The 12,303-nt window shown below is 40.0% G+C and overlaps 1 protein-coding gene and 1 pseudogene across 4 annotated transcripts in view; one reads left to right on the forward strand and one right to left on the reverse strand.

Annotated features, from left to right (window-relative positions):
* Aph1b (aph-1B gamma-secretase subunit) overlaps positions 1–5,683 on the forward strand; it is a 33,669-nt gene extending 27,986 nt beyond the window's left edge. For 2 of the 3 annotated variants that reach the window (XM_021237109.2, XM_004855683.3), the window contains one exon: positions 966–4,374. In XM_021237109.2, coding sequence (XP_021092768.1) covers positions 966–1,133 — 168 coding nt within the window. In that variant the 3' untranslated portion in view covers positions 1,134–4,374. Of the gene's footprint in view, positions 1–965; positions 4,375–5,263 lie in introns of those variants that run through there. The other variant, XM_087199049.1, reaches the window with a different exon arrangement.
* Positions 3,356–5,669, reverse strand: LOC147821833 (transcription factor E2F5 pseudogene; annotated as a pseudogene). The gene has a single exon (XR_015446490.1). The product of XR_015446490.1 is annotated as a transcription factor E2F5 pseudogene (transcript).
* Positions 5,684–12,303: the final 6,620 nt, after the last annotated feature.

The raw sequence follows: 12,303 nt of genomic DNA on the forward strand, positions 1-12,303 counted from the left end.
AAAATCCATGCTCCTTAGTAACACCCACCATAGTTGGTCCTGCCTTCTTCTCTGGCCTCATCTCCTCTACTGCTCCCTCCATTCCTAAACATCGTGAATACTGGCTCTTTATCCAGCTCTTTGCCCCTACATCTGCTTCCTTCTGTTGGCCTACCCATAATTAACTCCTTCCTCCTCCTGTATATGTCAGTTTAAATGCCACTTTCATAGGGCTTTCCTTGGCCATCCTAAATAAATCACCTTATTTTTATGTATACTAGCATTGTCACAGTTATTATTCTGTCCTAGCATCCATTACAGTTTATAATCAATTTATTTTTTCATTCATTATCTATCTTCCCTTATAAGCATATAAGCTCTATTAGGGTAGAGACTTTAGTCTTCTCTAATGCATGACATGGTACCATTTGGCACCCTATTAATATTTTTGTTTTGGTGCTGGGAACCAAACCTAGAGCCTTGCACATGCTATGCATGGACTCTATCACTGAGCTACACCACTTAGCAGTGTATTTTTGAAATGAATATGCTTTTGGAATCCCTAAGAATTGCACAGATAAAGAAGAAACTATTCCTTCACATTCCCTTGAACACTAGGGATTCTTAACACTAAATTAATCTGCACTTGTCTTACAGATTACAAAAGCCAGTTTAGTTAGCACAGACATGAATATAAACCAGAGCCAGTTTATACATAGGAAGACCTATTGAGCATTCCATTAGGTTCTAGTTAATGATTATCTTCTAGGTTTGTCATTTGAATCCAGCAAAGCATAGGACCTACAGACCAGTGTCTATTGACTAGGTTCTACGTGCCTTTGTGGGTCCTTACTACATGGCATGCATCATATGTATGGTTACAGCCCAGCTATGGAAAGTACTTCATATTTTTCTCTATCTTTGCTTATTCCACATGTTTACTAAGCTTGTGTTATTACCCAAGCTGATTTATTTTTCCTTTGCAGACCTTCCTAAATCCTCATTATGGAATAAATCTGGTGTCAGCGTATATAACCATGGTGGTCATGGGTATCTGGGCATTTTTTGTTGCTGGAGGGAGCTGCCGAAGCCTGAAACTATGTCTGCTCTGCCAAGACAAGGACTTTCTTCTTTACAACCAGCGCTCCAGATAACCTCCGACAATCAGCACCTCCTAAACAACAGGCTGCATCTGTAGAGGAAGCACAACTGTGCCTTTTTCTTAAAAAAAAAATCCCTTTTTTTCTGGTGGAATTTAGATAAAGCGAAACTAGATAGGAATTTCATTCACATGGATTTCAAGCAACAGGTCTCTGAAAGGAATGCATCATAGTGGTCGGCATCTTGGATGCACATGAGAGTCACCTGGGGTTCCATAGAGAATTCTGGTTCTGGGCTCCTCCAGATTTAGTTAGCCTGGACATTGAGTAATTTTTGAAAGCTTCGAGGTGATTCCGATATGGAGCCACTGAAATGCAAATGGGAACTCCCTGAGAAAACCCTAAGTGGATGAGAGTCTGATGTTTGGCTCCTAACTTAACTTGTGCTAAGCAGGTAAATGTCTGAATGTCACATCCTAGTTAGCCCTTGCCTTTATAGTCTGAGGTCACAGAAGCCTAAAGGGCTCTCACCTCTGTGGACTGTTTCCATGGACTTCACTAGGATCATCTCAGAGAAAAATGGTGGGCTGTGCTTGTCAATGCAATAATAAATTATGCTGACTTATTGTGATAATTTACCCAAAGTAAGATTTGATTTATAAGTTACATTTTCCTAAGTTCTTCCATCCTAGGTTTTGCTTTTTGAGGCATTACATTTTTTTTTAGTATAAATTCAGTTTAAGATTATTTTTTGATTTTCATGAGATAGTATAAAATCAACAATTGTGTGCAAAGTCTTGAGTCTTTCCTCAGCTTAAAGCTGCATCGCTTTCCATCTGAGCACTAGGTGCTGGGCTGGGTGAAGTGAAGCCCATTGTTTTATCTGTGAGCAGCTTGGTAGGGAGCTGAGTCATGTGCCCTGGGACAAGCTTCACTGAAAGCATGAGGAAAACATGCCAAAGGGTGATGTTCAGACACTTTTCATTTGCTCTTATGATGTTGAGTAGCACTTTCACCCAAATGGTATTGCATCATGCTATCACCTAACCCTTAAAATCTTTAGATCTACTGGTAGTAGGTATCTCTGGGTTTTGGTAGCAATCATACAACATTCCCTTTATAACAATACTCAAGGTGTTTGTTCACCTTCTAAACAATTATTTTTGTTCCTTTTATAAAGAAGAACTGCTAATGAATTGTGAGTTTATTAACTGGAAATTGTTCCCAAGTAATGTCTTTGGGGAGTTAGTAGTGTGAAATTGAAATTATGTGTACATTAAAGTGATACCCATATGTGTAGTAGAACAACCAAAAGAAATAGGGCCAGCAGTGAGTGCTCAGAAATGGCATGACAGATGGATGAGTTTGATAGGACTGTGATAGGGAGGAACGATGGGAATATTTGAAACAAAAGTGCAGCCAGTTTTGAGCTAACCATGTGTCGTTCCAGAGACCAGAACCTTGCACATGAACTAGATTTTTATTAATAAAACCTCCTTATGTTTAAAATAGGGTATCTCAATCCCTATTCAAGAGGAATAGGTCTTTTAACAAGGCTGTACATAGTCTGATAAGTAGTTGTAGTAATTCCCCTAAAGGTTACTTCAGCACTAATACCAGTGCTTCTACTGGAGCTGGTAGCTTTCCAGCTTTATGCAGGATTTTCCTTGGACTGGAAGAGTGAAGGACATAAAGACCGAATAGAGAAACTTCCTGTGCAGAGTTAAAAGAGATGAGATGCCCATAGAACTGGGATTCAGTCTTAGCAGAACATGGTATTCTTTGGTGAATAGAGTAAGAAAAATACATACTTGGTTATTATATTGACTTACAAATCTCAAGTAGATACTCTGACAAAATACTTGCCAATCTGCATAGAAAATCTGAAAATTTTATTAATTATACTTGAACTCAGAGCAAGTTCCCTGTATACTAATAGCTTAATATTAAATAGCTGGCATATTGGAAGGCAGCTATGCTAACCACTATACCACCAATGCCTCTCCTAGCTGGCATATTGTATAATCTCATTTAATAAAACTCCAGGTAAGAAGAAAATTTTCCTTGGTGAGACTGTTATCTTAGTTCAGGAAATTATTTAATAATCCTTGTTATCTATAAAAAGGGAATGCTGTAACCCTGATTTCTCTTGGAATGTATTGCCATAGTTGACACAGCCGACTTTGCAAATAGCTTGCTTTGCCCTCCTACCAAGGAAGCCTAGAAGGAAGGTATGATTTTCTTCTGTTGCTATATGTATATTGAAGTGCTGTGTGTTTTGTTTTGTTTTATTGGGGGGTTTTTGCATTTGTTATCTATAGTGAGCTTTTTTTGAGCCTTAATAATTGGACAGGTTAAATAGGAGGATAAGTATGTTCTCCTCCTCACAGGACTTTCTCAGTTTGGAAGGAAATGTGGACATAGTTAAAAGTTGACCTTAGAGTTGTGACTGTTGTTGCAGTGCTTGGATATGATGTCATGTGAATAATATTGATTGTGTTGCTCTCATATTAATATAAGCTGTGTTTATTTTTAATTCATTTGAATTAGTCATCATAACTGGAAATGTCTTGTTACCTCAGTCCTGGCCTGACAGTATAGTAGCAGCAGCCACTTTTAGAGCATATTGATAAAAACATGGCTGAAAGGAAATAATGATGATATCTGTAGACTATGTAGAAAATGGCATTTGTTCCCAGTGTTTTTTTCTTTTCAAGTACATTTCAGTGTTTGCTGAGCATGGCAGATTCTACACCAGAAATGCTAGGTGATCTTATCCATACAGTGGATGCAACATAAGTAGTTATGGCAGAAGATTCTGCACCTGATACTGTTCCCAGTCACTTCAGCAGTCAGTATGGGCCCCAGAATGACACTGGAGCCTTGTTGACCAGCCACCCAGGGTGGCAGGGAGCCTGTGGGGGCATCAGCAGCCAGCTTCCTGTGAAGAGCTCTTTGAGGGCTGGCTTTTTGTTAGCTAAGTTTCTTCTAGGCCCCACCATTCTGAACTGCAGGTGGACAAGGTAGATGTCACACCAGACTTTTTAAAAATGCTTTGGTTACAGCATTTTATTTATAGCTCTGATATTTATATTTCTCATTTAATAAGGGGCTTTATCCTAGTAAAGTATAGTGTTTAAAAGAGATGTCTCTATGTAAAAATGCAAAATTTTACATGTTATGCTATTATGTCCTATATACTTACCGTATCAGATATCACATTCAACACAAAACTCACTGGACTCCTTCCAGACCTGTATTTTTCAGTGAACAATAAAAAGATCGTTTGAAACTATTCATTTCCCATGTGTATCCTTGAGTACCTGTTGCTGCAATTTTTCTCTTTTAAAACTTGCTTGTACATTCTGTTGTTTCTGACTCATCAGTTCAGAAGCATTTTTTTATGCAACTTTATTTTTTAAAATCTTGTTAATGTACAAGCATTGGCACATTTTAAAAACAAACTACATAAACAGATCTTTCCTGTACTCTAGGAAAGTGGAATGTCAGAAGTCAACAAAATGATAAACTAAAAGTGCTAAAACAGAAGGCACTTCACAAAATCTGTTCACTGAAACAGTTACATATCTTCATTTACATCCTTCACTTTTTAAGTGGCAGTGAATGTCTCCTTGGACTGACACATGCAGAAATAATTTCATGATGGTGAAAATACAAGGCAAATAAGTGATTAGCCCTTGGCCAACTTTTTTGTTTTTGATGACCTGAGGTCTCCTTTAACCTTCCTTTCATAAAAGGAAACGGAAGGATTCAGAATTGGAAGTTGAAATCCCAGAATGTAATCACTTGGGGATTGAGAAGGCTGCTAGATATTAAACCCCCTTTCCCCAGAAACAGAGCCCTTTGTTTTTGCGGTTGAAATTTTGTGAAATAAAAAAAGAAAATTAGAGAAGAACACTTCAGAATCAGTGAACTAAAAAGGTGTTACATTCATTATTTTTAAATACTTAGGTTATTAAGAAATCTAAAATGTTACACAGAGGTAGATAACGGTCCCAATTTCCATGGAATCTAATAATTTAGTATCTGGACATCAAACAGATCACAAACTCCTTCATTATCATCTAAATTAAAGTTGTAGTCATCTGCAGGGGTAGGAGAAAGCCGTAAGAGCGGAAACACATCAGAAGACATTAACTCACTGATAATATCTCCACTAATAGATCCTGCAGAAGCTATTTCTGTAGCTGGTATCTGCTGAAGACTCTGGCTTCTTTCGGACACATGTTGCTCAGGCGAGTTCTCAGCCAGCATGCTGGATTTCTGTGGAGTCACTGGAGTGGAGGACTGAGAAGAAGGCTGTGTGAGGTCATCAGGTGGGGGGACGGGAAAAACCACAGGCTTGGACGAACCTGACTCTTTATTGATAAGCAGCACGTGGATAGGTCCTGAATGACTTTTTAAATTGATCTGGTATTTCTTTTGTCCATTCTGACCCATTTCTGGAATAGGTACCTCCAGCTGTGTACCAGAAGGTGCCTGAATAGCCAAAAGTGTATCACCATTAAAGCAATTCCAGACATCTTCATGAGTTACATAGGAAAATCTATTATTAATGGAGTCACCCATCACATTTTTGATGCTTTGCTTTAGCCACAATTTCTGCTGATCAAGTTCTCTTTCTTTCAGTTTTAGATCTTCAATTTCAGTTTTAAGAAATCTTAATCTATCTATAACTTCTTTAGTATTACAGCCAGCGCCTACACCTTTCCATTGGATACTATTTTTTGACTTTTTTTCAATCAAATCAATTCCTTCCAAAACGTTGGTGATAATCATAAATTATTCTTTTTTGCCTCACAGCCAGCGTAACTCCAGCCGCTTTGAGATCCAGGACGCCTTCTTTGGCCTCCTGCAGCAGCGACACGAACTTGGTGGTGAGCAGCCCCAGGCTCTTCTCCTGCCTGCTGCTGCCGCCCCCGAAGCCCCCCGAGCTGCGGCGGCGGGGGGCGGCGGGGGCGGGGTCTGTCCCTGCGGGCACTGCGCCTGCGGCCGCTGGGCCCTGGCCATGCGGCGACGACTGGCCTGAGCGTCCCAGCGCGCGTTGGTCCGGCCCGCGTTTCCCCGCTCACCGCCCCCCATTTCCCGCGTTTCCCGCGTTACCCGCTCACCGCCGCTCTCGCCATCGGCCGCTCTCGCCATCGGCCACCTGCCGAGTCGCAGCGCCCGCGGGGAGCCACACGGAGCTGCCGGGTCCTGCACACAACAGGTGCGCCACGCCCAGGACTCCCAGAAGCATTTTTCAAAGAGAAATTATTTCCTCATTTAAAATTCATAAAGCCTATTTCAAGTCTATGTGTTCAGAAACAGTTTGGTGCGAAAAAGTTCTTTGAGATTTCTAAACCAAGCCCAGAAAATTCCCCAAGAGATTCTAAAACCTCACTTTGAAAAACCTCCTGACTAATGGTAATTTATAAAACATCACAATAGTGGCTGGAGATACTCAGTTTAACTTCCCACCTGTAGAGTCCTTGTTTTTTTCCTCCTCTTGATGAGGAGACCATGCAGCTAAGGTCAAGTTTGGCCTTGGCCATGAGACAGGATATGTGCGTACTTGTGATGACCTGTCACTCAAGCTCATGTGATGGCAGTTTACTTCGGTTTGAAATGAGGCCATGCTAGGTTTCTGTTGCTATGTTACTGGTTGATAGTCCAAGGACCAAAGGTTCTGTCTAATTTGGAAGCCCAAGAAGAGGCACACATTCCTCAGGTGTTGGCCAAGATTTATGTAGTTTCATTGTTCCTTCCACACTGAAACTGTAGCTGTCGTTTAATTGCTATTCACTTGACTTTTAGTTGGACTGGAGATTTCCCTGTGATCAGTCTCAGCATGTAAGAAACCTCCACTGGAACAGATTAGAAGATGCAGAAACAACTCCAGACACACTCAGCCACCTCATCTTTGACAAAGGAGCCAGACACCCTCGCTGGAGGAAAAATAGCCTCTTTAATAAAATGTGCTGGAGAAAATTGGGTTTCAGCTTGCCAAAGACTAAAACTAGGCCTATATCTCTCACCATGCATTCAACTAAAATTGAAATGGATTAAAGATCTAAACATTAAAATAGAGACACTAAACCAGCTGGAAGAGAGTTTAGGAAGAACTCTTGAAGACATTGGGGTAGGAAAAGACTTTACGAACAAAACCTCAGTTGCCCGTGAACTACCACAATCAACAAGTGGGATCTCTTCTTATTAAAAGGCCTCTGCACAGCAAGAGAAACCACCAGCAGTGTGAAGAGGCAACCCACAATGTGGGAAAAAATTTTCACCAGCTCTTCCTCAGACAAAGGTCTACTATCTCAAATCTATAAAGAACTTGAAAAGATCAGACCTCCCAAATTTAAAGACCCAATCTGAAAATGGGCATCTGAAATGAACAGACATTTCTCACACAAAGAAGTAGAAATAGAAAATAAATACATGAAAAAATGTTCAACATCACTGGTCATTCAAGAGATGCAAATGAAAACAATGCTGAGATTCCACCTCACTCCACAAAGAATGGCTGCTATCAAGAAATTAACCAATAACAAGTGCTGGAAGGGGTACGGGGAGGAAAGAACTCTTCTCCACTGCTGGTGGGAGTGTAGACTGGTGCAACCACTGTGGAAGTCAGTATGGAGATACCTCAAAGAACTAGGACTGGAAGTCCCATTTGACCCAGCTATTCCCCTGCTGGGTATCTTCCCCAAAGAATTAAAAGAATCATACCACAGTGATATATGTGCGCCCATGTTCATAGCAGCACAGTTTGTAATAGCTAAAACTTGGAAACAGCCCAAATGCCCATCAACTGGAGGCTGGATCAAGAAAATGTGGGTTTTTTTATAAAATGGAGTACTACTCAGCCATCAAAAATGAGAAATTAGAGACATTTATTGTGAAATGGATGCACATTGAGGCGATACTCTTAAGTGAAATAAATAGGACACACATGTGTAAATACCAAATAGTTTCTCTAATGTGAGAAACTGAAAGTGTAAATAAGGACTAAAAGATATAATAGATAACGTGAAATAGGAAGAAAAGTGGCAAAGGGGAAGGGGAAGTGGGAGAGGGAGAGGAAAGGAAAGAAGGGAATGGAATATGAGAAAATGAAAAAAGGAAACAAAATCTTTGTAAATAGGGAGGACTGGAGGGGTTGAAGGGAAGGCAGGGGAAGGGGGGAAAAAGAACCAAGAGAGATTATGTAAAGGTGCAAATTTCCCATGATGAATGTCGTTATATTGTATACCTAAAATGTACCAATGAAAGGATATACAAAAAAAAAGAAACCTCCACTGGGAAGAAGTACATATTTCACTTCACCGAAAATGAAGAACTGAAAAAAAAAAAAGGAAAAAAGAAAATGAAGAACTAAGAGCCACTCAGTTGGTTATGGTCCCAGGCTAAGTAGAAGAATTGGGGATTTGACATGTTCTAAAGATGACCATAATAAGTATGATCCCCAAGCCGGTTCTGGGGCTATAAGGCTCAATAATTTGTAGGTGGTACCTGTTGCTTAAGGGTGCACCAATATAAATCCTGCTTTTACCTGGTAGTAAAACTACACATTTTCTAGTGCTTGTGCAAAACCAAAGATGAAGTTTATAGTGCTTACATTGGTCTTACCCTGCACAGAACATTGAGTAGACACTTTAAAAGATGGAAAAGAACAAGGTGGTGGGGATCTTTGTCCTTGGGGAACATAAATAATTAACATAATTAACTGCACAGATTAAAATAAATAAGTATTATAAAGAACTTTGAAAAATCAACCACCCAAGTTTAAAGACCCAATTCAAAAATGGGCATCTTAAATGAACAGACATTTATTTCTCAGACAAGTACAAATGATAAACATATGAAGAAATGTTCAACATCACTGGTCATTTGAGAGATGCAGATGAAAACAACACTGAGATTCCACCTCACCCTTGGCTGCTATCAAGAAATCAACCAATAACAAATGTTGGCGGGGGTGTGGAGAGAATGGAACCCTTCTCCATTGCTGGTGGGAGTGCAGACTGGTGCAGCCACTGTGGAAATCAACATGGAGATACCTCAAAAAACTAGGATTAGAGGTCCATTTGACCCTGCTATTCCCCTGCCGGCTATCTTCCCAAAAGAATTAAAAGAATCATACCACAGCGATATATGTGCATCCATGTTCATAGAGGTACAGTTTGTAATAGCTAAGGCTTGGAAACAGCCCAATTGCCCATCAACTGGAGACTGGATAAAGAAGATGTGGGGTTTTTCTTAATATAAAATGGAGTACTACTCAGCCATAAAGAATGAGAAATTAGAGACCATTGAGGCCATACTCTTAAGTGAAATAAATAGGACACACGCATAAATACCGAATAGTTTCTCTGATGTGAGAAACCGAATAAGGATCAAAATGTATAATAATGTGAAATAGGAAGAAAAGTTCCAAAAGGGAAGGGAAAGTGGGAGGAGTAGGGGAAAGGAAAGAAGAGAGAGGAATAAATATGAGAAAAAGGAAAAAATGGAAACAAAGTCTTTGTAAATAGGGAGGGGTGGAGAGGTTGAAGGGAGGGCAGGGGAATGGGGAAAAAATTATGAACTAAGATACATCATGTAAAGGTACAAATTCCCAATGATCAATGTCATCGTATTATATACCTAAAATGCACCAATAAACTCAATAAAAAAGCCACGTAAGTATTATAATATCTTTCCTGGGGCCGAGGATTTAGCTCAGAGGTTTCGCCGCCTGCTGCGCAAGCACAAGGACCCAAATTCGATCCTCCGTACCAAAAAAACCCAAAAAAAATAGCTTTCCTGTTTGCTGAGATACAATATTTGACACCAACAGCTTAAAGGATGGTTTCAGAGGGTTCAGTTCATGGTAAGCTAGCTCCAAGGTAGACAGCATGGTGGAAGGGCATGGCAAAGGAAAGCTGCTCATCCTGTGGCAGCCAGAAGAAGGAAGGGAGGACAAGAATATACCTTTCCAGGTCACAGTCAGTTACTCCCTCTGACCAGGCTCCAAGTCTGAGCACGTGAGACTTTTGAGGAATATTTTAGATCTAAACCATAACAAGGATTACTTAAAGGCAACTATAAAATTCTCTATAAATTATAAATAACACTACCTTAGTGTATGAGATGATGCTTCCAATTTTAGGAGTGGATGAAGGCATCTGGGAGGTAGATACAGATAAAAAAGAAAAGATGATGGCTGAGAACTGAGCCCTGGGGCACTCCATATAAGGGCTTGGAAAGAGAGGGAGTGGCCAGTGAAGAAGAAAATCAAGGAGTGTAGTGAGCCAGGAGTAAAGGATGCGAAATGCTGTGAATGAAATGCTGTGAATAACAAGTAAGAAGAAAGAGAATTGATTATTGTGTTGAGACGATCTTTTTTTTTTTTGTATTAAATTCTTTTATTGGTACATTGTAGGTATACAACACCATTACATTTCTCATTGGGAATTGTACCTTTACATAATGCATCTTGGTTCTTATTTTTTTCCCCATTCCTAGCCCTCCCTTCACCCCCTCCAGCCTTCCCTAGTTACAAAGACTTTATTTCCATTTTTCCCATTTCTCAGCATTTTTCCTTTCCCTTCTTTCCTTTCCCCTGCCCCTCCCACTACCCCTACCCCTTTGGACCTTTTCTTCCTATTTTACATTATCGATTATTCATTCTAATCATTGGTACATTTTAGGTATACAATCTAATGACATTCATCATTGGAAATTTGCACCTTTACGTAGTCTCTCTTGGTTCTTATTTTTCACCCTTGCCCAGCCCTCCCTTCAACCCCTCCAGTCCTCCCTATTTACAAAGATTTTGTTCCTATTTTTCCATTTTCTCATATTAATCCCATTCCCTTCTGTCCTTTCCCCTAGCCCTCACACTTCCTTCCCCTTTGCCCCTTTTCTTCCTATTTCACATTACCTGTTACACTTTTAGTCCTTATTTACACTTTCAGTTTCTCACACCAGAAAAACTATTCGGTATTTACACATGTGTGTCCTATTTATTTCACTTAAGAGTATCGCCTCAATGTGCATCCAGTTAGCTATAAATGTCTCTAATTTCTCATTTTTTATGGCTGAGTAGTACTCCATTTTATTAAAAAACCACATTTTCTTTATCCAGTCTCCAGTTGATGGGCATTTGGGCTGTTTCCAAGTTTTAGCTATCACAAACTGTGCTGCTATGAACATGGGTGCACATGTATCACTGTGGTATGATTCTTTTAATTCTTTGGGGATGATCCCCAGCAGTGGAATAGCGGGGTCAAATGGGACTTCCAGTCCTAGTTCTTTGAGGTCTCTCCATACGGATTTCCACAGTGGTTGCACCAGTCTACACTCCCACCAGCAGTGGAGAAGGGTTCCTCTTTCCCCACAGCTCTGCCAGCGTTTGTTATTGGTTGATTTCATGATAGCAGCCATTCTTTCTGGAGTGAAGTGGAATCTCAGCGTTGTTTTCATTTGCATCTCTCAAATGACCAGTGATGTTGAACATTTTTTCATGTATTTATTTTCTATTTCTACTTCTTTGTGTGAGAAATGTCTGTTCATTTCAGATGCCCATTTTCAGATTGGGTCTTTAAATTTGGGAGGTCTGATCTTTTTAAGTTCTTTATAGATGCGAGATAGTAGACCTTTGTCTGAGGAAGAGCAGGTGAAGATTTTTTCCCACATTGTGGATTGTCTCTTCACACTGCTGGTGGTTTCTCTTGCTGTGCAGAAGCCTTTTAATAAGAAGAGATCCCATTTGTTGATTGTTTATGCTAGTTCACGGGCAACTGAGGTTTTGTTCATAAAATCTTTCCCTACACCGATGTCTTCAAGGGTTCTACCTAACCTCTGTTCCAACTGGTTCAGAGTTTCTATTTTAATATTTAGATCTTTAATCCATTTTGATTTTAGTTTAGTGCATGGTGAGAGATACAGGTCTAGTTTTAATCTTTGGCAAGTTGAAGCCCAATTTTTCCAGCACCATTTATTAAAGAGGCTATCTTTCCTCCAGTGAGGGTGTTTGGCTCCTTTGTCAAAGATGAGATGGCTGAGTGTGTCTGGTGTTGTTTCTGCATCTTCTAATCTGTTCCACTGGTCCTGAAGTCTGTTTCTTTGCCAGTACCATGTTGTTTCTATCACAGTAGCTTTGTAGTACAGTTGCAGGTTGGGGATTGTGATACCCCCTGCCATGTCTCTGTTACCTAGAATTGCTTTTGCTATT

Source organism: Heterocephalus glaber, unplaced genomic scaffold (genome assembly GCF_053883595.1).
Source record: "Heterocephalus glaber isolate CG9 unplaced genomic scaffold, H.glaber_assembly_v1.0 deba00001689, whole genome shotgun sequence".
Classification (NCBI taxonomy): Eukaryota; Metazoa; Chordata; class Mammalia; order Rodentia; family Bathyergidae; genus Heterocephalus; species Heterocephalus glaber.